At 53.4% G+C, this 24130-nt stretch overlaps 2 protein-coding genes and 1 long non-coding RNA gene across 6 annotated transcripts; 1 reads left to right on the top strand and 2 right to left on the bottom strand.

The window, feature by feature from the left end:
• Positions 1–982: 982 nt before the first annotated feature.
• Positions 983–4934, bottom strand: SC5D (sterol-C5-desaturase). Its single transcript, XM_015884045.2, has 5 exons — positions 4869–4934; positions 4285–4501; positions 3339–3471; positions 2830–2930; positions 983–2541 (listed from the first exon to the last, which is right to left on the bottom strand). Exons 2-5 carry the CDS (start codon positions 4492–4494, stop codon positions 2119–2121), a joined length of 867 nt encoding a protein of 288 aa, XP_015739531.2. The 5' UTR covers positions 4495–4501; positions 4869–4934; the 3' UTR covers positions 983–2118.
• On the top strand, positions 2849–7178 carry LOC116654382 (uncharacterized). Its single transcript, XR_004309618.2, has 3 exons — positions 2849–2983; positions 5449–6398; positions 6482–7178. It is a non-coding gene; the product is annotated as an uncharacterized LOC116654382 (long non-coding RNA).
• Positions 5125–24051, bottom strand: TECTA (tectorin alpha). 4 transcript variants are annotated; one of them, XR_014938250.1, is made up of 24 exons: positions 23913–24051; positions 22804–22868; positions 21628–21761; positions 20945–21232; positions 19245–19382; positions 18750–18915; positions 16749–17161; positions 16011–16581; positions 15300–15892; positions 14144–14717; positions 12494–13104; positions 11803–12364; positions 10691–10890; positions 9567–9950; positions 8579–8865; positions 8218–8498; positions 8025–8132; positions 7729–7931; positions 7266–7429; positions 6908–7156; positions 6472–6634; positions 6212–6299; positions 5883–5999; positions 5125–5760 (listed from the first exon to the last, which is right to left on the bottom strand). XR_014938250.1 is itself a non-coding variant. In XM_015884043.3 (24 exons), exons 2-24 carry the CDS (start codon positions 22865–22867, stop codon positions 5666–5668), a joined length of 6456 nt encoding a protein of 2151 aa, XP_015739529.2. In that variant the 5' UTR covers position 22868; positions 23913–24051; the 3' UTR covers positions 5125–5665. The 4 variants fall into 4 exon arrangements, 3 of the variants coding, with proteins under 3 accessions (XP_015739529.2, XP_085382233.1, XP_085382234.1); XM_015884043.3 differs by having other exon boundaries at positions 8025–8135; XM_085526107.1 differs by having other exon boundaries at positions 5883–6299; positions 8025–8135.
• Positions 24052–24130: the final 79 nt, after the last annotated feature.

The raw sequence follows: 24130 nt of genomic DNA, 5'->3' as shown, positions 1-24130 counted from the left end.
GAGGGGAGGGGAGAGAAGGGGAGGGATGCAGGGAGATGAGGTGTGGGGGAATACAGTTGCTGGGGTTAGAGGGTCTGTGCCCATCACAGGGGTCTGCATGAGGGCCCTTTGTCCCAGGAGTGGGTGCATGTGTCTGTTGCAGTAGCTGCACTCTCAAGGTCTCTCAAGGAAGCAGAGTGTTACATGGGTCCCCCTGTGCAGTGGAAATGCTTAGTGACAGCCTGAAGCAGTGATGGAGCACCTGGTGGGAAGGCAGGGCCAACCCAGGGCAGCTCAGGTGCATGCAATGTACTGAGTGATGGAAGGGCTGGAGCCAGGATCCACCCCTTCCCAGCCCTCATTTAAGGGTTGGCAATGAGGGAAGAGGTTGTGGCTGGAGATGTGTGCTTACCTGAGGCTTCTTGAAGGTAAACAGGCTCTCTCCTGTTTCTGCATCCATGGTTGCTGCATTTAGGCTTGTCCTCATTTTGCTGCAGTCAAGGATTTTGCCACCCTGCTATTATTGCTGTAATTTCCAACCATTATAATGTTACGCCCTGTGTGGTATGGCGTGCATTGAAATTGCTGTGGGGCAGTGATAGGAGATGATTCCCACTTGTGCACCTGGGAACCTCTGCAAGGCATAAGGGGATAAGATGGGCTGAAGGTTTAGGGGGCTGCTGTAGTGTAAGGGGGAAAGCCCTTGGGGTGTGCTCCATCATCTGCCTTGGGTTGGGAAGGTGGAAAGCTGTTAGAGCAAGAGGTCTGGGGGAGTGATAGAGCAATGCTGACTGTGCATGGCAAAGTCCAGAACAATGCTCACTGTGCTCTGCTGTTCTCTGTGGCTTGGGTATGAAGGCACAAAGCTGGTGGAGGGGCCTGTTGAGCAGTAACTTCTTCCTGTAGGCCAAGAATGTGGGGTTGATGGGTGGAAGTGGGCAGAAATGGGGGGCCAGGATGGTCTCTGTGCTGTACAGAGATTGAATGAAGATGCCAGATGTCATCAAAGTTGGCAAATGAGCTTTATTAAAGGTCAGCCTGACTGAAGGCAGGGCAGTCAGGCGTCCAAAGGAAGCACATTGGCTTTCTGGGGTGGGAGGGAGAGGGAGAACCAGCCAGGAACCACAGCTCCCCCCATCCCCAGCTTCTGAGCCCTCCCACTTCCCCTCCCCTGTGAGCTTTGAGCTCAATGTTTGTCTCTGATCTCCAGGTGTGCCCCTCTGTGTTAAGTTCTCATGTGGCATCTTCAGGTGAGACGAAGGAGCCCTTGTCCAGTGCCAAGAAGTCTCAGTGCATCCAGAGGCCGAGGAGGCATCAGGAAGTGCCTTGTTGGCTGCACACAAGGTAGGAGGCCACGGTGTTTTATCAGGAAACACAGATGTGCAGGTCACACTGCAGAACAAAATGCACGATGCCTTTTGCCTCTTGTCTTGATGTGACTTGATCCGTCAGCCTCCACAGCAGCCCAGGGAGGAAGAGTGATGGGTGCAGATGGATGGAGACCCAGCAATGTGTGATGTTCCTGCTGTGCTGTATTGCAGTACTGTTTGTGTGCATGGCTCCTGCATGGAGGTGGTGATGGCAATGGGGTGAGTTTGCATTGCAGCTGAGGTTTGCAGAGTGAAGTGAGGATGGAGAGCGCTGTTCTGGTAGCAACGATGGAGCTCTTGGAGCTGCTGTCAGTTCACATGTCCTGCTGAGTGGGCAATACTCACAACCATACAGGTAAGAGAGAGCACAGCAGACATGGGGTACGAATATATATCTAGGATGTCCAAATAGCAGCTTTGCGTAGCATTAAGGTGTCTGTGTGCCATGAGGAGGGGTGGGGATGCTTTGGGGGGGTTCCAAAACGCACCCATGAGCAGAGGAGGTCCCAGAGTGGCTCAGATTGTGAAGATGGGCTGTGAATGAGCATCCATGGGTAGTAAACGTGTGGTGTAGAAGTGGAGGGAGCTGCATGACATCCTCTTTTCTGTGTGTACATCAGCCCAGGGGAGCGAGAGGTTTGGGATGCTGAGAAGTGCTGAGCAATGGGAGGAAGTGGGGACTCCTTCTATGGGGGAATGTTGTCCGAAAAGGCCCAGGAGGGGTGAGATGAGACAGAGTTTGTTGGGGTTGCAGCCAACCCGGGGACACCTACTTGGTCTTGTCAGTGTCACCATTGGGATACGCTGAGCCATTCTCCCGCAGCTTGCGCATGTAATCGTGGGGGCCTTTGCCCTCAAAGGCACTGGGGCTCTTGTAGGATCCACCAATCTTGTCCCAGAGGGTGAAGTACTGCCCGTAGTTGTAGTCAAAGTAGAGGTGGTGGTCAGTGTGGTGGGCAGAGCCGTTGATGACGTGCTGTAGCAGTCGGGGGACGCGATAGTCACCATCATGGATAGAGATGGTCCAGACGTTGACGAAGATGTAGAGGCCCAGGTAGGTGATTTTATGCAGGGGGAAGAGGAAGGGGTAGACGTGGTAGGGCAGGCTCTGCATGAAGCCATCCACGGGGTGGAAGGCATGGCTGGCAAAGGGCGTTGCGATCTTCCAGAGGTGGTGGGGTTTGTGGAAGCGCTGTGGGGAAAGGACAGGTGCTAAGCCCAAGGTGAGGGGCTTGGGTCAATGGGATAGGAACCCCTTTCAGGCCCATCTATTTTGGGGTAGCTACCTGCCAGCATAGCTGATGGTAGCTGCTGCATGTGGCTGAGTGATGCAGATAAGGTGGGTCAGAGAGGCATAGGTTCTAACAGACTACAGGCTCACTTGTCAGTGGGAATGTGGGCCACCCATCCCTATTTCCCAGGCAGTGTCAATGCCTTGGTGGACAGCCAGCTCCCCCAGACCCTCAAGAAGGTCCCTTACCTTATAGAACAGCCTGTGGTGGAGGCCTCGGTGTATCCAGTAGATGCCCATGTCAGTGAAGAAGAGGAAGGACAGCATGCTGAGGAAGACTCCAGGCCAGCCTAGAGGGGAAATCATGTCAGTGTTCCTTCTGTGTGTGCTACAGCTCCAAGGGGTGAGTGAGGAGTTGGGAAGAGAAGCAGGGTCATGGTGGGAAAAGTGAGCTGGGTCCTATGGGATTATACAACAAGGGATGGAATGTCATGCAGCTAGAACAGGGTGTGCATCCCTTTGGCATTCTTGACTCTGAGGTAGGGGTTTGGCTGTCACTGTGCGTGGGCCAACAGGGTGCCAAGGGCATAACTGGGATGCTTTGGAGCTGGGAGGTGGCTTCTACTGTTGTTGCCAGCTCTGGCAGGGGGGTATGGGAGGTGTCTGCAGGCCTATGGTTCAGAATGGAAGAGAAATGTGTGGAGATGGGGGCAGAGCAATGGAGAATAGGGGGTGGTGGGACCTGGGCAGCAGCTCACCGTATGGGGAGTCCTCAATGTTGTCATACAGTTTGCTGTAGCCCCGGACCTCAGCAAAGAAGAGAGCAACGGTGGGGACACTGATCCAGGGCAGGGAGCGCAGCGCGTAGATGATTTCCCGTTGCACCTGGTTCTGTGGGGAGGCAAAGAGAGAGCCAGGTCAGGGGACAGGCATAGGGGTAAGTACGTGCTGTGCCATTGAGGCCATGGGCAGGAATCTGGCATGCAGTTTGGTATTTGGGGCAGGTGTTCAGGTGTATTCCTGGGGGCAGGGTGTGCGGAGAGGTTGTTTGGAGGAGAGCTGTGCTGTGGGTGTGGAGAGTGGGTGCCAGGGTAAGTGGTGTCAGTGGGGGAAAGAGAAGGGGGCTGGGAGTGCAGAGATGAAGGTGTCATGCAGGGTGTGATGAGTTTGCAGTGTGAGCAGGGCTGAGCTGCAGATGGCCAAGAAGGTGGTTTGTGTTGCTCTGTGTGCTCAGTGTCTCCTTGTTGTTGGGATGCCTGATGCAGGGATGAGCTGCTGGGCGTGATGGTTGATGTCAATGGTCACAAGGCTTTTGGATCCCACCCTGAAGACATTGCTAGGTTAATTCTACGCACATAGGGCTTGCAATCAAGCACTTGCTTCTCTGTGACTTCTGGCCTCTATTATGTGAGGTTTTCATCTATTCTATTCCTGTAGCTGACGCCTTTTGTATTCTATGTGACACCCGTTCTATTATATTTTAGTTCAGGCCCATCCTGTTCTCTGTTCTATTGCTTTGTTGGACTTTGCCCTGATCTTGTCTGCTTTATTCTGTTCTGATCCATTCCAATGCACTCCAGCCCAGTTTTGACCTATCCATGTGAGACAGGGGGGGCACTTCAGAGTGTCAAAGGGGAGCCCAGCCACATAGGATGGGCACCCAGCAGCATCTGGGATGTACAGGGGAGGTAGCAGGGTACCCACCTCTAGGAACTGAGGGTGCTTCTTCAGCTCATGGTCGAAGATGAAGTAGTAGCTGAGGGTTCCAAAGAGCAGATAGAGGGTGAGTGCTCCCAGGTTGGTGATGACGAAGAGGCTGAGCAGTTGGCGGCACGGCTCGTCCTCCGGCCACCCCGTGGGGTACACGTAGGGTGTGAGCAGGTGGTAGTCAGCAGCCTCAAGTACCAGGTCCATGGTGGGTCTGGGGAGGAGAGAAAGGGATGGGAGGGAGGCTTTGAGGTGTGTTATGAGCCCTGTTATGTGCAAGGCTGTGTGCTTTATAGGGGTGTGGGGTGTTTGTGAGCTGCCAGATGGGGCTGGGTGGGGAGATGGGGAAAGTGGGGCAGCTGGGAGGAGTGAGTAGGGCTGTGAATAGGGGACCGGGGGGGGGTTGGGGTTCTGACGGAGGCTCCATGCTGTAGGATGCAGCTCGACCCCCTGCGTGGGTCGGGCTTCCTCCTCCCACGGGGGCTCCCCGCTGGCGGCTCTCTGTACCGCAGCTCGGCTGTCCCCTCGCCCACCCCCCCGGACCCCCTTTATTCCCCCTTGATCCCCCCATATCTCCGTACCTGCCGTGGACCCTGAGCTCGCCGCTGTGCGGGGCGGTGCCGCCCGGTAGCGCCACGTGACGTCACGGCCCTGCCCACCTCGCGACCCACATGACGTCACGAGGGGGCGGGGGCCCAGGGGTTGATCCGCCCACGAGTTCGAGTCCCGGGCTCGCCGTCCCGCCCCCCCCCCCCCCCCCCCCCCCCCCCATAATAAGCTTCGAAGCCCCTCCCGGTCTCTCCCCCCGGTCTCTTCCACCAAGGAAAACAACACCGCTTACGAAGGAGTACAACACTTTTTATTCCCACGCAGCCTTGTCGCAAAGTACCAACACCAAGCCAGACACCCGCAGAAACGACCCCCCAGCGCCGACCCCCGGCAACACTCCCTTTAATGCGTGATCCCACCCTTCCCTCACCCCAAAGGCACCGTGTCCCCCCCCTTCTCCTCCTCCTCTAGCTCATAACACGCTGTCAAAAGCACTGAATCCCCCTCCCCTCCCTCCGGGCTGCCCCACACCACCGCTGCTCCTTTGGCTGGAGATCAGCCGGACGATGAGTTCCCATGTGATACCAACTTGCTCCTTCTTTCTGCTAACAGAGATGCTCCAAGCCCTGCCAGCTTCCTGATCCACGATGTGATGCCATCAAGGTGCCTGCTGTGCTTCCAATGATCGCCCCCTCCTGTTTGATCCCAATCCCTCCTATCCCCGAGGGGTCGGCTGGGCGGTGGGTTTGTCGCTGGGGGTGCTGGCTCCTACCCTACAGAGACTCGGGCTGACACGAGAACAGTACATGGCCGGGCAGCAGAGCCGCCCCTATGAGGTCGGGTCCTGCAGAGCTGCCCACAGCCACAGCTGTGCCAACACCAGAAGGCTCGTTTGGGCTCGGCTGTCTGCTGACGAGCTGGAGGCTGTAGAATGAAAAACGATTTGCATGGATGGATACAATGGACGCTTGGAAGTCCATTCCTTCCCCAGTTTCTTTGCATAGGAAAAGCCCATGCCCACCCTACATGATGACTTCAGTGCTTACCCCTGCAGCTCTTGCCATCTCCTTGCAGTGTCCCTGTCACACAGCTGCACAGGGGTCCATCCGCCTGACTCGTGCAGATCTGCTCACAGCCACCATTGTCCTCGCACCAGTCTGATCCTTTGTGCAAGACAGATAAGGAGAGATGCTGCTGGATCCTGAGCAGCCCTCAGTTGCCCAGCCAGGGTGTCCACTCCATCCAGTGATGGGAAAACCTACTGGAACCCTCCCATCACCTTCCACGTGCTCCTGGCCATCTCTCCTTGCACCAAGGGGGATCATCACATAAGGTGGAGGACCCCTCATGCCTGTCCTCAAACACAAACACTTACGTTTCCTCCGAATGGGCCCCACTGACAGGATCTGCTCGTGGGCCTCGTGTCCGAAGGCACTGGCTGACCGTCGATGTTGGGGGCAGTTCTGCATGGAGATGGCAGCATATTTATCACTCCTGGCCACTGATCAAGCCCTCTCCACCTCCAACCCAGACCAAGCTGCCTCTGGCTGCCCCTTGAGCAGGTAAGCCATGCACAGCATGTTCTACTTCTGTCTCAGAAAGCTCCCAGCGACCCTCAGCCTTATCCTCACTTACTATTTTGCAGGAGTACTTCTCTGAGTCACACAGTGAAACAGCGCAGTGCAGGTGGACTTCATCATAGTCCCCGATGAACTTGAAGACAGTGACGTGGAAGCGACAGGTCAGGGACACCCCGTTCTCCTCGATGCCAATGGTGTTGTCCTTCAAGTTTTGGCACCTGTGAGCAGGACAAAAGCTGGCTGTAGTGCTTCTGTGACTAAGACCCCCCCCCCTCAAGCAGCACTGCTTGCTCCTGTCCCTATGAGACCCCCTTGGCCAAATCATTCTCTTTGATGCCACTGTACCTATATGAGTATCATGGGACATATGTTTCTGCATCCCTATATTACCTGCCAGTTTTGGCTAGGATAGACCTAGCTGTCTTAGTAGTAGCTCCTGCAGAGCTATGCTTTCCATAGATAACCATACCAAGGCTCCTGTGGTCACCTACCCTCCCTCGATGATGAAGTAGCGCAGTTTGTCATTGCTGTCCCTTGAGGGTGTTGCATAGCACTTGTTCAGCATCAGGATCAGGTGGTTGGAGTCAGCCCCCACCACAAAGACCCCCACATAGAGCACGTCCCGCGTGGTCAGCACCACTTCCCCCTGTCGGTATGGGTGCTTGTAGGAGGAGTTCTTATACAGGGCCATCTTGGTTGTGAAGCTCCCTTCCTGGGTTGGCACTGTCAGATTGATCACACTAATAAAAAGAATAAAAACAATGAGTCTTGGAACTCATGTTGGCTGTTGTTTGCATATTGTAACCTTGCTGTCCATGCACACACATGAACTACTTGCCCTGCTCTGACCTGAGCATTGGCCGCACGACTGAGTCCAGAGAGATCTTAATGTCCAGCTCATAGGCACAGGAAAACTCCACGTTGATGGTCCGGTCTCGTGTGATGATGTTGCCTGTGTTGTTTGCGCTTTCAATCCACACCGTGTTCTTGTATACGATGTGAGTGCTGTTGGACTGCAGAAGGCACAACATGGCATCCCTCTAAAGTGACCATCTCTGATCTCCCACTTGATGCTCAGACCCAAAACATATAGTGTGACTCTGACAATTCCACTTCTCTTACCCAAATATTACTGAGGCTCAAGGCAAGATGTGCCACAAGTGCTGGCCACCTCTTGGGTCCCTTTAACCCACTGAAGAGCCACCCTATAGCACACTGCGCCCTTGTTGCCCTTCCTGCCCCACTGCTCCCAGATGAGACAATGCCCAATGCCTGCAGCATCCAGGCCCATGAGCCCACAATCCCATCCCACCTGCACCAGGTTGCCACAATTGCCCTTGGTGTTGTTGATCTGGAAGGAGATGAAGTCCTCTCCCTCTATGCCAGGACAGTGACGGTCATTGACCCGTACGCCCTCGCGCTCAAAGCCCAGCTGGAACAGCTTGCACTTGGAGATGGACACTTCCATTTGGGCAGCCTTGCACGTCACCTCTGCATCAATGATGTCATGGGTGGCTAGGAGAGAAGGAGAAGGCTCATGGAACCAACTGAAAGGACACCCCAGGCCCAGACCCCCATCCCAGTCATCCCTCCCAGCCCTGGGCTCACTGTTGCCATAGGGTGGGGGCTCGATGCAGCCACAGAGCTCCCCGCCGTCATCCAGCTCACAGGTCCGGTTGGGGCAGTCGGCGCCTGCACAGGGGTCCTCCACCACTCCTGCTAAACAGCGCGAGACGCACCTTTACCCTTGTGCTCCAGGTCTGGTGCACACAGAGGACCCGCAGGAGCCCATTTCACTTACAGCAATTCTCCTTCTCAATCCACTCAGTGCCCAGGATGCCAAAAGTACGGCATGCCTCACCATAGGCGGCCAGCGAGCCACACAGCTGCACCTGCTTGCGGTTATAGCAGCCATCCAAGAAGCAGGACTCATAGAAGGGCAGAGGGTCCAGGAGGCCGTAGCAGGGCTGGAAGAAGCCCTTCATGTCCGTCAGCTTCAGGCAGTAGCTGTCACTCTGCAGCTTCTGGATCTGGACGTTGTCACAGGATGCGGCGTACTGGGAGTACTGCAGCTCGTTGCAGCTGGGGGCACCGGACACGTCGCAAGGTGGGGGGGGTCCCTGACTGCCCAGCCCCACACCCACCCACCGTGTCCACCTCACCTCTTCTGCATGCCGTTGGTCTTCCAGCTCTGTGCCAGCACCACGCTGCTGACCACCGGCTTACCCCGCAGCGTCGCGTAGTCGTCCGCCGGGTCACCATTGAAGTTGCCACACAACCCGCACACCTTATTCTGCAGCCGGTCACCAATGGTGATCTTGATGACGTTGAAGCCGTTGTAGCGGATCTGGATGTCGGGGCCGGAGTCGATCACCAGGAAGCCTTCATGGCTGTAGATCTTGGTGGAGAGCCCCGTGACGAAGGGGATGCTCACGAGGCTGCCATTCACCTGGTGCAGGGGGGGACGCAGGGATGACATCCCTTCATCCTGCCCACTGCTGTGCAGGATCACTGCCCCCCTGCAGTCTCTTCAAGTGTTTTCCAGTACCCCAAGCAACCTGTTATAGCATCTCACCATCCACACAGTGAAAAATTTCTCTCTTAATATCTAGTCTCAATCTACCCTCTTCCACTTTAAAGCCACTGAACAGTTCTATATAAGAACTAAGCCTATATAAGAATAAGGGAACTTCAACTTCTGCTGATGCTGTACTACCATAACTGCCATTCCAACCATGTAAAAAGCCAGAGTCCATTACATATTGATGCCTTACAAATGTCTGGATTCAAAGCAGTCCCCTTCTCTTTAGGTGCCTGTGTTCTCCAGATTTTCTTAATTAGGATGGCAGCCTACATGATGGTTTCTGGTGGTTTATATTACACTTGAATGATTATTCTCTTGGATCTGCATCCCCCTCTCATCAAAAGGGTGCATGAGATGATGGGCACAACGATGGGCACTGGCTCACCCTCCTCCATTGGACCACCTGCCAATATTCCTCTCAACCTGGCCAACGTGCCTCTGCCCAGCACAACAGAGAGCGGCTGCTTGTCTCACATGAAGCTGCTTCTACAGCTGTGACCAGCAATGTCACACCACTTCAGCTCAGGAGATGGTCCCCTGCAGCCCCAACCTCAGCAAGACCTCACCTTGACCGTATTCCTGTCACTGATGAGGATCTGCTCCTCGTTGATGTAGAAGTACACGGGGGAGATGACGGTGAGGTTGGGCGAGGACCACTTGTCGAAGTTGATGATGAGCTGGAAGGAGAAGTCGGGCAGCTTCTGGCAGATGGTGGACAGCACGAAGGCGCAGTTGGCAGGGAAGCGAAGGAAGGCTCCATCAAAGGTGCGGAAGACTCCGCCGCCTGCTGCCAGGCAGAAGGAGCTGCGTGTGCTGAAGCATCCACGCACACCATTGCGTGAGGCACACTCCTCATCCGACTTGCAGTGCCGTGGGTCACACTGGATCAGGTTGCGTCGGAAGCAGCGGCACCGCCGGGTGCAGTCTCCATTCCAGAAGAGCTGTTTGGGCTGCAAGAGCAATGGGTGGTGGGTTCAGGGGGTTGGGAACCTCTGCATGGCCCTCTGTGGATATACTGCATGGATTTACTCCCCTTCTCCGTGTAGAAAGGGAAACTGGGTGATGATGAGCACAAAGTACACACTGCCTGCTTCCAACCCAACACAGAACAGGAACATGAACCGCCAGCAATGTAAATGTGGAGGACAGCTATGGCACCTGGTTGTCTTTGAACCATTCCTTCCTCAAAACAGCCCTCATCCTGCACCATAACAGTTAACACACACAGATCAAGACAGCACTGCCTCTGTCCTTTGGGATCTCATGATGCATTACAACTGCTGGACTGTGGTGTGGTGATTAATGCATCACTCTGATAGACCAGAATCCCAACGAACATCACGTGGTTACAAATAAGTAGGTTTCATAAGCAGCACTATGCTCACTGCATGCACAACAATGTGGTTGCAGAGCATTGGACTCTGACACCAAGCACTGAACATCCCTGCTTGCCAGTCCCCTGTCCCAGCACCCTCTCCTAAGCCATCCTTGCCCAACAACCATACGATGTTGGGAGGTTGGTGTTTCCCATGCAAACTTTGCTTGGATCCTTAGACCCTCCACCACATGCCACAGTGACCAGGCACAATGTGACACCCTACAACACCCCCCTGGATCGCACATCCCACCTTTAAGGATTATTATAAAGGGTTACAGTGAGGGCATTGAGGGAAAAACATTCCTGGCATACCTCATAGTATTTGCCATCAGAGTAGCAGCCGCAGTTCTGGGGCAGGATGCAGCTCTTGCCATTCAGCACATAGCCAGGGTCACACTGGCAGCCCTCCACGCAGTAGTGGCCACAGTCGCTCTTCAGGCGGATGGCAGCGCAGCGGGGCTGGCACAGGGACACACAGCTCTCATAGTGGCTATTGGGAGGACAGCTGACAGCTGCAATGGGAGGGGAGAACATGAAGGAGGTGAATTAATGCCCTGCAAATGAAGGACTTGTCCTACCTGCTCCTTCCTTTTACAGCCTCTTTGCTGCCAGCCATAATCTCGTGGGGATTCATCATAGATTACTGGGAGCTGGGAGGGTCACACCGGGATTATTGAGTCCTACTGCTGGCACACAAAGACATCCTGATGATGCATACAGTGCACAAACCCTTATTGCCATCTGCTGCCCTGCTACTGGTCACTCCTGCTGAGCTCCATGCAGGGGGACAGGGTTGTCCCTGGTGGTCCCATGGACTCCCAAGTAGCACAGGGACATGTTTGAGTGTATGTGTTACTGACAGCTCACCTTCATTGCTCGGCCACTGCACACCCAAAGGTGCCACCAGCTCACCAGGAACCATGTGGGGCAGGGCACATGAGATGTAGGCACGTGGCCATGCTGCCACCGAGCTGCTGAAATGATTCCTCCAGAGCTGTGAGGTGGTTCATTAGGAGGAAGAACGACATAAATTTAATTTTTGGCCTTGTTAATGATAGCAATTACTTCCCAGCTGATTTGCCAGATAGAGCGGCTGCCAGGGAGACTCACGACTCCCATCCTCAGGAGCCTAATTGAACACTGCAGTGTAATCTTATTGACAATAGCAAGCACCTTCATTAGAGGAAACACTGCCAGCTGCAAAGCTCACAACTAAAACTCCTGGGGAACAAATTCAGCTGCATGTGCCTGTACCACTGTGGCCCTGGCGTGCCCCAGGTCAACTCTGACATTGTGCCACTGTCATGACATTGACACTTCCACGGTCCTGGGGCTTCCAATTGACTACCTCTCTATATTAGTGACCAAATTGAGGACTCAGAGCTAGCTAGTAAATAAAAGTCCATCAGTAGGGCAGCACTTACAGCATGAGGTGAAGTTCCTCCAGCCGATGATGGCGATGCCCTGCGTCTGACACGTGCTGGCATAGTTTTGCAGCCAGCCACAGGCCGTTTGCATGGCTCCCCCATCAACACACGTGTCAAAGAGGCAGTTCTTGTAGAAATAGCTGGGGTTGATCTTACTGTGGCACTTGGCAAAGACTCCGCTTTGGCTGGGAATGAGGCTGCAGAGCTGCTGGGGTTTCCAGAAGCCTTCCACTTTGCCACAGGCTGGGCAGCGGTCACCGCAGCCCACCCGACAGAAGGTGTCCCTCTTGGCCCAGCTCTGCACGAAGTCGGTGACGCTAAAGGCTGGCATGCCACCCGCAGCCACCAGGTCATCATCAGGGTTGCCATTGTAGCGGCCACAGAGGCCATAGGTGAGGTTCTGGAAGCTACGTGGGATGGTGACGGAGAGGAAGGTCTTCCAGTCATACACCACTTTCAGTCCAAAGTCAGTCTCCACCACAATGTGGAAACCAAAGGCGAAGATATTCACTTTGCCCTGGCCCAGCTTCAGGGGTAGGTAGAGCCGTTCATTGTTGATCTGTTGGGAAGGAAATAATGAGAAAGTGAGACTTTGTGCCTAGGGAAACCACCTGGAGCTCCAGGAGCCACAGCTGGGGTGGGAAAGGATCATCCCTCACTGCCACCCGACCCTCGCAGCCATACTCACCATCACGGTGTACTTGTAGGCACGGTGGATGACAATGTTGTAGTTAAAGACCTCCACCTCCACTTGCTTCACCCACAGGGCCAGGGAGGTGTCACGATCCTCATTCTTGGCCGTGACAGTGAATGTGGGGAAGGTGTCTGACCGCTCCGCACGCGGCCGTGAGATGGTGGTGCACAGCACCAGGGCACAGCTGCTTTGGAAGTCAAATGAGAAGCCATCGAACGTCAGGTAGTGCCCATAGCCAGAGACGATGCAAGAGGCATCAGTGCGGACATGGCAGTAATAGAGACCGTTCTCTTCTAGGCAGTACTCATCATCCTTGCAGGAGACGTTCTCGCAGTACACACTGTTGTCTGAGCCATTGCAGTAGCAGAGGAAGTGGCAGGAGATGTCCATCCAGAAGGTCTGGTTGGTGGCCAGCTGGCGGCCCTCAAAGTTGCAGCCACATTCTCCACGGGGCACGCAGCGAGAGCCACGCAGGGCAAAGCCCTCGTCACACTGGCAGCCCTCTGTGCAGGTGTCCGTGCAGACAGGGCCTGTAGCCAGAGTCTCGCAGGTCTCCACGCAGCTCATGCACTCCTCAAAATGGCTGTTCTCTGGGCACGCCAGGGCTGGGGGCATCAAATGCAGAGTGGGAGTCAGCAGCTCCCAAAGCCATGGTGCAAGGAGCACCGAGGGGGGTACAGACAGAAGGTGGACACAAGGTGAATACTGACCCACTAGCTATAAATGGAAGACTAGTCCCAGCAGCATCCCAGCCACTGGGTATTCCCACTCCCTTGTTTAGTCCTACTCCTCTCTGCCATCTCCCTCCTCACACTGCAGTCCCATGCCAAGTGACACCTCCTCCTGCCAACCCAAAGATGAAGTCCTGCTTCCTTCTTCCAAATGAACGCCCCACTCCCAAATGGATTCCTCTCTACAACTTGCACAGCAGAGATGTGGGCTGCCTACTATCTACAGCCATGATGGAGATTTTTCACATTCGCTGCTGAATTATGAATGTTTTCCCATCAATGGCAACTTTACAGCCACAGCTAAAAACATGCTGTATTCAAATTATCCTTTGGTGATGGCTTACAGTACTGTCAGCCACCATCTGCGGCCCTGGAACGCTCCTGCACCGCATCATAAACCTCCTTGTGTCTCCTGAAACACCACCATTAAACCATTTAATTGGGAAATCTGTCCCTGTGGGCGAAAGTGTCACTTAGAAACTACCATCCATAGGTGAGATGTAGTGTCCTCGTCTTTGGGTCATGCTGTGGTCCCACTATGCACTGGTCACTTGCTAGCTTGCCCTTCCTCATATGAGTGAGCTCCTGACCAGGATACAGCACGGGCTTTGCAAATGCTGCCTCCCAAGTGAAGCAATTGTGAGACTTTAGTATGCTATTGAGGAAAGTGCTTTGTATGCCTCAGCCTCCATTGTGGAGGATGGCTCCATTGGATGAAGCTTTTTGACACCAACCTTTGTCTGGTGTAGCCAAGAGAGCAAGAAAACAGCCCCAATTTATGCAAGTCTGCCCACCAACTACTGTGATTTCAGACTTCTATAAATGCTCCCAAGAAAGACCCATCCCAGAGTAGGGGGGGAGGCTACATCTCCTCCCTACTGCCCCAGGTACTCAAAAGCTTTTGTTGACTCACGGCAAAAGCTGTGGCTCCTCCACTGGCCAACGTCCACCTCGGCGTTCTTGCAGGCACTGGCATAGCGTGCCACTGCATCGCACAGCTCTGACTGGTTGCCTCCACTTTGGCACAGGCGGAAGAGGCATGTTCTGTAGTAGGCTGAGACGTTGACCACACTGTGACACTCTAGGAAGGAGCTGTTGGTGGGGTCATTGATGATGCCGCAGTTGGAGCGGCTCCGGTAAGTCTTAAGCAGCTCCGAGTCGTTGTTGCATGCCTTGAGGAGGTCCCCGCACTCCCCATTGCAGATCTCATCAAATGTTGTCCAGCTCTCCAGGAAGAGCTCCAGGTTGTCTGTGCACTTGCCCTTGGGCGTGCAGAACTCATCACTGGCGTTGCCATTGAAGAAGCCACACAGGCCCCCCGTGCAGTTGAAGAAGGTGGTGGAGAGGCGGATCTCCAGGAGGCCTGAATCATAGTAGCCAACGTTCAGGAGTCCCTCTGACTCCATAACAGTGCCATTGTCAGTGCGGTAGATCTCCAGGTGGCCAGAAGGATGGAAATATGGCAGGTCTACATCATAGCCATTCACCTGCAAGGGAAGGGGAACGTGACTCTGCAAGATGGTCTGCATTCTGCCTGCTCTACTGTGGCTGGCTTGGCTTGACAGGACAAAGAGCAAAACCCCAGCTGCAAAATAGAGTAAAAATGGGTATGGCTAGGATTCAGAAGGCACAGAGACCTTCAAGGTTGGGATATTCCTTCTTTTCCACAGCTATTTTGCTGGCTGTAGCCACATTATAACCACCAGTTCTGCCTTCAATCAAAATACAAATGCTTTCAAGATACAGCAAGATATCCTCTGCTTTCCCCTAGCTCTTTGGTGTGGAGGGTTTGCATGAGCTGGGCTGTGTGAACAGGGTCTTGGTGAACACCTGTGGTCTTTCCACCAGTGCTGGCAGCTGCTGTGAAGTCTATGGGATGGGGACTATAGGTGAATGCAATCCCAGTCCTTTAACTTCTTGCCTTGGCTATGAGAGATGGGTAGACTTTGACACTTGTGATGGCTCTGATCTCAAGGAACAGCCCAGAGCTCTACACCCATAAGCTCTGCTCCATGGGGACATCATGGCATGGCACAAGACGATGCCTCCCACCTTGGCGACAGACTTACCTTGACCTCTGACAGGCTGGCTCCTCCGACCTTCACCTCTTGGCCAACCACCTGGATCCGCACAACACGCAGCCCATTGGGAGCATATCCAGGCTTCTTCTGGCTGATGTCCACCTCGATGAAGTCAGGCTTCTCCATGCACGTTTTGATCAGTGTGTAAGAGTGCTCCAGTGGGTAAGGGAAGGTGACACCATCAAACGTCCGCAGCACCTGGTTCTGTCCCACTGAACACAGGCCCTCCCGCTTTGGGTAGCAGCCCCGGTAGCCATCCTCAATGGCACAGACCTCTCCTTCAGGGCAGCTGGTGTTGAAGCACTTGGCCTCCCCGCCGTCCTCACACTGGCACTCTGAAGTGCAGTCCGCTGTTGCCCAGAACACCTCTCCAACAGCGTAGTATCGTCCATCCACATCACAGCCACACTTCTGCACAGGGATGCAGCGGTCGGCGCTCAGCACGTGGCCATCGTCACACTCACAGCCCTCAGCACAGGGTGCAGCACAGCGCAGTGGGGCAGTCAGGTCTGAGCAGGTGGCAGGGCAGCCACTGGCACACACTGAGTAGTGGCTGTGGTCTGGGCACTGCACGGCTGCCTCTGCAGGTGCCAAGGGGATACAAACAAACAGGACAAACATCAGGTTCTGAGCTAGGGACCACTACCTCATAACCCACAACAATATAATATATATGTGCACCAGCAAACCCACACTTACCGCATCCCGTTTGAGCACGCCATTCTCCCACTGGGATCCCCAGCCCTTGGCACACCGCGGCGTACGCCTGGATGGCTTGGCACAGCCCGGTGCTGTTCTCCCGTCCACTACACAGATCATAGACACAGCTGTGTACAAAGGCGGTGGGGTCCACAACGGAGCCGCATTCCCACAGTGGCCCTCCAGTCTTGTTGAGGAAGCCACAATATTCCGGGGAGAAATAGAGTGATTCGGTGGAGGCATCGCAGATGCTGCAGTTCTCCACGCAGCCAGGTGAGCATTTCCTCTCGGGGTGAGGCACTCGCCAGCTCTCACCCAGTTCTGGCACAGAGGAGGCCAACCTGCCATCCGAACGCAGTGCATCATCCTCGGGGTCTTTGTTGTAATTCCCGCACAGACCACACGTGCCATTGATGTACGTGCCAGGAACGGAGACGGAGGCGTAGTGTTGGCCATCGTAAGTCACCATCAGGCCAAAATCAGTCTCCAAGGCTGTGGACAAGCCGCTTTGGTAGACTTTGATAGCGCCCAGCTCTAGGGAGATGGGTAAGGACACCACCAAGTCATCCACCTGTGGGAACATGACCAGAGGATTGAGCCGCTGGCCTCGGTTGACCCATGGCTTTGCTGTCATGCCTTCCACCCTTCCCATTTCCCAAGGAATACACAAGACTACTATCACGGTCTCACCAACAGGACCAGACCTGGTAAGTTCCTGCTGTTCTGTGTGGCTCTTACCTTGGCTTTCCCAAAGCTGCCCTTTGGGAGGACAATCTTGTGCGAGTAGACCTCCACAAAAATGTCCCTCAGCCAGGAGACGGAGGAGCCGCCTCGGTTCTCGTTCTTGGCCTCCACGTTGAAGTAGGGCAGCTGGGAGCCTGGCCAGCACTGCCTGGCGAGGAGGTAGGAGCAGGAACCCTGGAAGTGAAAGAGGAAGCCATCGAAGGTGTGGTAGTGTGGATCTCCGAACACCACGCAGGTGCTGCTCTCCACAGGCACGCACTGGAAGAACTTGATCTTCGGCTCGCATGCTTCGAATGGGCCGCAAGCCATCTCCTGGCAGAAGATCTCATTGTTGAAGTCCAGGCAGCGGCACTTGGTGCTGCAGTTTGAGTTCTCCCAGAAGATCTCCCCTTGATGGAGAAACTGTCCTAAAAAGCACGGAAAAGAAATTAAACACTTACATTGGAACCTCACCCACTGCTAGAGGCACAGCGGCGCTCAGTCAGTCACACAAGTCCTTGGGTTTGCTTCTGTGACCTGAAGATAAAGCTGAGGGCTCTGCAACTGCTCTGGGGAGAGCACTTTCAACACCAGCACTGTGGCACTTTGCCCTTCTTCCCATAATAACCCCTTTTAGGTGGCTTTGCTCATCGAAGAGTGCTTCTGTCAACATAGACAATTCATTTCCAGTCCAAAAGAGCTCACGGTACTTAGGGAATCAAAGATCTGCTGATGAGTAACTTCCTATCCACACATAGGTGATGGGGATGCTCAGCCTGCTGTCACAAAGGAGGCAGGTTTCCCTGGTGAGAGACGTGAGTGGCAGAAGATGGGCGCAGGGTGGCAGACGCCGTGAGAGATTCCCTCTCCTCCATATGGTCGACTTTCACACCTCTCCTTCAGGCGGATGTGCGAGCTGCCTGCTTTACCTCTCCTAAACTTTTTGTGCTCTTCCATGCCTCCAACAAAAAGTGCTATTTATTTCCCAACTGCTTGCAACAAATAACATCTCTTCTTAGGCTCAACAGCTCCTGCATCAGCTGTCCTGATGGTGTACGGAGCTTTGCCAAATGTGAGCCTCATCATCTCCATCTCATGATTCATCTCCCCTTGTAAAAGTGAGCAGGCAGCTGCTGGGACACACAGACCTTGTGATGGGTCGTGCACACTGCTCTCGTGGCTGTAAGCAGAGGCTGGCTTTATCCACGTTGTGAAACCAGGTCTTTCTTCTTGAGGTGGCAGCTGGAAGCTGTTAGGGTGGTGGGAGTCTGACCCTATCTTGGGCTGGAAGAGCCTCAGGGGTGTGCAGGTCTCCTTTAGGGTAATTCTAAAGGTTGCCAGTGAAGAAGTCAAATGTCCCAGCACGGTGACAGCATTCAGCAGCAGGCGACAACTTGCTTGCTGTACAGTACATGTTCCTGATAAGTTTTATTTGACCAATGGCAATGCCTTAATCTCTCCACACCACAGTCCTTGTTCTGTCTCTCTGTGCAGTTAATCCCTCTATATCTCCATGGCAGAACTGACACGTGCAGATGCTGTAATTGGTGCAGGGGCATGGAATTTATCCTGCCCAGAAACCTATGATTCCTTCCACAGAAAGAGAGGACATGGGATCATTCTGCCACCATTCCCATCCCAGGGGCAAGGGGACACGACTGTCCCCAAGTCCTTCTCATTGTACTGCAGAAATAAGTTGAGATGATGGCTTGAGTGGCATTTGACTGCTGCAGACTGCCCAGCCTTTGACATCATAGGCCTGGACAGCAGAAATGGAAACTTTTAACAATGCATTGCAGATAAATCTGCAGGGATGCCAACAAAGCCAGCACCGATGACAGCTTTGTTTGCTGTCGGTTGGAAATGGCACAGAGCAGAGCTCCCAATGCTCTTTCAGCCCCTGTTTTCTCTGAGCTGCCCACTCAGCCCTTGTCTGCCCAGGCAAAACCACACTCAGAGCCTAGAGCTCTTCTACACCCAACAGCACGTAACAAGGCATCCCCATTCCTCCCTTACCTCTCAGGCTGCAGCCGTTGGCTGGATCTATTTCTCTGCCATCTATTTTGAAAGCCCAGCGCCCTGGAATGTTCACATTGGTTGTTTGCTCTATATTGACTATGTCTGGGGTTCTGGAGCCTGGGATGCTGAAGAAGTTGCTGATATTTCCACCGTTGAAGCCAGCCTAACGTGGATAGAGAGCAGATTCTGTCAGATATCCTGCTGCAGGAAAGCAGCTGTGCACATCCCTGCACATATAAATACAAATATATTCTTCTGGGCATGGGGACCTTCAAAGCCCAGAAGGGACAGTTCAATGTCTGTAGCCTTTAGGACACAGCAGCATCTTTTTGGCTGATGGGGTATCTGTGGCATGGCTGCTGGGACCAAATTCTGGGCTGCCCATATACAGTGCCAAGGATGCTGAAGGGACAGGAGGCACAAGCAAGCACGGGTACGTTAGGAAAGCTATGGGCAGTCCTCTGAGAGCTGGAGAGGGACAGAGAGTCTCACCTGAGCCATCACCCCACCAAGCCCAGTCAGGGGGTCCCCTCCACTGGCCGTCCCTGTGGTCCAGCTGATCTCTTGGTAGTTAAATATGGCAAAGGATGACACCCCGTCAGTGATGAGAACAGCTTGAAATGTGTTCACCTGGGAAAGCACCAACAGATGCACAAGGTGAGGCTGCTTTTCTCCCACTGCTCACCCACCCTTGTGCCACCTGCACCCTGGGGTACAGCAGGAGCACCATGGTGATGTGTGGCAGGATCCAAATGGGACCCAACATACAGTGACTCCAACCTCTCCATCCCCTCTGGAGCTTCAGTCTGGGGAAATCACAGCGCTGTTCCCCATCCAATTCTGTGCCAATAGATGGCAGCAAGAGAATAAGCTTGTGGCAGACCAGCAGCCGGCTGCTATGACCCGTTCTCTCCCATTACCCTCTCTTAGCTCTATTTCTCGACATGTTATCTTACCCAGCTCCCTTCAGCATTCATATTCCACAATGCGATTAACGGTGCGTTGCAGCTGAGGCAGCCATGTACGTTATGTGTTTGGCTTGGCTGCCACTTCCCATCACTACCTGCTCAATCTGCCCTTCCTTTCGCTTGAAATGACTCTGCATTTCCAGCCCCAAACACTCAGACAAAATCAGGCCCCGTGTAAGAAGGACACACTTTGCTGGCTGGCAAGGCAGCATAAACCCAAGCTCCTCACTTCTACCCTTATGCAGACAGACAGCAAGTGCCTATACTCTGCTTACTTTACCCATGCAGCAGTCTCCCATGGGATCTATTCAATGTCAACCAAACTTCCCAGCTTGGCACTTGCAACACTGAGCACCCACACCATACAAAATAGCCATCATAAGCCACATGCATTTGCTCTGTAGCCAACAAGAGACCGAAGTAACCACTGTATCCCTGAGGCCACATTTGCCAAGTTGTTTTCTGCAGCTTTTCTGCATTGCGATGAATTTCCTGCTTAAGTTGCACTGTGCTTTGCTGCATTGCCAACCCACGGCCTCGGCCACTACCGAGCAGGAATGCTGCTCCGTACCAAAATGAATTGCATTGTGTTGCAAATGTAATTCTTCAGGCAACACACGGACCTCTATATTGCTTGCTGTCTGCAAATATATATGTGTGTGTGTGTGTGTATTTTTTTTTCCTGCAAGAGCTGCCAGGACTGGCACAAAAATATGCATTACATTTCGAGCCTCTCTAACAAACGGAAAAGAGCTGAACTGCTTATAGAAGCCAACTCTTTGAGATAGAAGCAGCCAACTTCTGGCACTTGTAAAGTGCAAGTAAATACAAAATAGCCCATTCCCCAAAGGACAGCAGGGAGCCCTCACACACTGCCTGTGTGTCTCCTATGGGATGGCACAGACCTCTCAGTGGCAGCTGCTGTCACAGCTTACAGCAATTTAAATGCCATTCAAGCCAGGAAAAACACTGCACTGCCATCCCCATGGCCATGGCCACCCCTATGGTCAACCCTATGGCCATCCCTATGGTCAACCTCATGGCCATCCCTATGGTCAACCCCATTGGCCATCCCTATAGTCAACCCCATTGGCCATCCCTATGGTCAACCCCATTGGCCATCCATATGGTCAACCCTATGGCCATCCCTATAGTCAACCCCATGGCCATCCGTACAGTCATCCCCACAGACACCACCATGCATACCATAGTTGTTGCTCTTACCGGTGTCGTGCTGCTCCCCCCATAGAACGTCACCTCCTCCCAGGTGACGACGAAGACCCATCTGGCTGAGAAGGATGCCATGTCCTTGAAGTACTTGCGGATGTCCTTGGAGGCTCTACCCAGCAGCTCTGGGTCGGTGCTCTCGCGGTAGTAGATCTCCCCACGGATGCCATTGTGCACATCAGCCCAGAAGGGCGCGACAAAGGCCCGGCCATCAGCCAGTGGGAAGGCTTCAGGTGTGAACTGGCTGACCAGTGAGTTGAAGGAGATCACGCCGTTGTTGTTCACCTGCCCAAGATGATGGGGGACACTGGAGAGAGCCCTACGCAACCCTCCACACAGCTCCAAATCACCCCTTTTTTTTTCCTATGGGTCTCTGCATGTTCTCGTTTCTTGTCATGGAACAGGAATAATGTTCCTTGTGTCAAACCCTGAGCTTCGCTGTACCATTTAATCACCCACAAAAAAAATTTATTGCCTTTTTTATTCCTTCCCCATGAACATTAGCCCATTAACTATACCTTTGACTTTCTTAATCATAAAACCTATCAGTTCATGAAATCTAAGAACTTGTCAGGTGGGTGCTAATAAATCTTCCCACTCTTTGACGACAGCGAGAGCGCGTTTAACGTGCAGCCAAATGGTGAAGAAAAGAATAAAAGGAAAGTCTGTTCTCCACTTACATAAACCGTCCTGTATGGGGCTCCAAAGAAGATGAACGGAATAGAGAGCTTGATCTCAGGAGAGCTCCCATCGTCCACTTTGGGTGTTTTTGTGTCGTTTGGCCAAAATGGGTACAGACTTGCCATGGCCTGAGCTGCAAGGAGAGTGGGGGGGAGTTCAGTGCTTACAGGGACCTGTCCTGGTTTTGGGGAGGGCACAGTGGGGCACCCAGAAAAACCCTGCATTGAGCAAAACAGAGACTTAGACGGGCTTTCTTTCCCCCTCCTCCTCTCTTTGATGTAGAAAAGCAGCGCACAGCCCTTGTGACATTCGAGCAGAGCTAAGGGGAGCCACAATGCTTCCAAACAATCCCAGCTCTGTTTACCTCAGTTTGGAACATGCTTTTATTTCCCAGGTCCTAACCTGCACCTCTCAGAGGCCCCTGGTTGCAGACACGGGTCTTGGTTAAAGAAACGGGGCTCTGTGCTGCCTGAGCTGGGGATGCTGTTCTCAGCAGCCATAAGGATGTACCACCCAGCAGCCCTAAGGTGCACTGCTCAGTGGCACTAAGGATACTCAGTTCAACAACCCCAAGGATGCTCCCTGCTTGAGGCTGCCTTCCAGTGTCACCAGCGAACCCCTCCAACCCAGTCTGGCCTCAAGGAGGAAGGAGACAAGGGGAAACCTTGCCTAACCCTGCTGGCACCCTAAAAGAGCTCCAAGTTCCTTGGGATCCTGTGGTCAGCCCCACACCAGATCGCTGCTCATTCGATTTACCACTTGTTGGTCATTGGAAATTCCTCATGGTCCTATTCTGTACCACGGCAAAACCACTGCAACCTCCGTGTGCACTCAGATGTATGCACAACACACGCTCACTTAGGTTACGTGCTCAGAGCTCCGCAGAGCTGCTGGGATTGCTGTACCTATCAGCTTTGCCAACTACATACTCCCAGCAGCACGGCAGCTCCTCATTTAACCTCAACTATCCTTGCTTCACTGCTCCCAATGAGGAGAGGGCCATTTGTGTGGGCAGGAGGTCTGCACTCTGTCACCACTGCACAATTAGCTCCTGTACTCACCCATTCTCCCACCTCTCAAGACCCAGGGAAACACTGTGTTTGCTGTTACACTCTGACCAAGGGGAAGGGGGTATTTTTTGGGGCAGTTTTGGGGCATGGGGGAGCAGTACTGACCTTGGTGCCGCACAGTTACCACCAGCAGAGCTGCCCAGGTGCTGAGCAATGATCGTGTGTTCATCCTACAGGGCAGGGAGAAATCCAAACGTGCATCATTTCCAAAGGAAAGCACATCCCAAGCGATCCATCCCAGCACTGCAGAGGGTCCCTCACCCACCGAGTAGACCCAAACTGCCCACTTTGTTAAGTGCCCTTACTGAGCCATTCCCACTAATGGACAGCTGTCACTGCATGGAGGAGCTGCAGCATAGGGATGTATTGCAGAGCCCCAGCTTAGTTCTGGGGCAATTCCTGATCTGCTCTACAATCACCTCTTTGCAATGGAGACACCAACACTTACACAGCTGGGCAACTTCATGCTGAACAGGAATCAATGACAGAGACAAGCAAATACAAGGCTAGGAACAGGAAAGCAAACTCCTCTGCCAGCTCTAATTCTTTCCGTGCCTAATGCAATTTGTTAGTCATTATTAATCCAATAGAAAATATCACTAAAACACCTGCTTTGATTTCTCTGCCTGTCTCTCTGCACGTAGCACGTAGCTGCAATGTGCAGCAGCATGCGAACAGCTTCACACTGCATCTCTACCTTGAGTGCACCCTGAGCTTCCACAGCAGCCTCCAGAATGTCTCCTCCTTATACATTCCCAAGCACTTCAGCCATGCTCTCCCCATAGAATCGCAGAATCACAGAATTATCAAGGTTGGAAAAGACCTAGAAGATCATCTAGTCCAACCATTACCAATACTTCCCGGCTAAATCATATTCCTCAACACCACATCCATTCTATACTGTACCAAGAGCTCCAGTTAGTTTAATTATCCCCTCATATGCACAGCACAGCTCTATAGCAAGCAGGATATGTGCCACAATCTATCCCACACTACGCCTGTATATCTCCCATTGCCAGAAGCAATGGCACCGATGTGCCTCCACGTTCCAGTGGTCAACTGTGTTGGCCAAATCAGCAGCTCAACATCAGCATCAAACAGCAGCTCAAGAACAAGAGCAGCACTGCTGGGAGCAGACAGCCCAGGACCCATCACGTAGCACATTGCACACACAAAAGCATTTCTTTAGGGGTAAGAAAAATGGTATTACCAACCTGATTCGTAGACGTCGGGAGCAACGTGGTCTGAACTTGCAGCCCAGTGTTGGTAGGACAGCACTCCTATGTCAATGCAGAGCGCATGCCGGTGCTCTTGGCCAACTCACACTGACGAGTGCAGCGATGTCCCCGTCCTGGAGCTCTCACAACTGAAAGTGTGATTTCTCCAATGCCAGTTCGAGGTTGGAGGAGTGTAGGGTTGCAATCCCGGTGCC

Source organism: Coturnix japonica, chromosome 34, assembly GCF_054131305.1.
Source record: "Coturnix japonica strain WE chromosome 34, WE-NBRP24, whole genome shotgun sequence".
NCBI lineage: Eukaryota > Metazoa > Chordata > Aves > Galliformes > Phasianidae > Coturnix > Coturnix japonica.
This window is presented reverse-complemented; position numbering and strand designations above follow the sequence as displayed.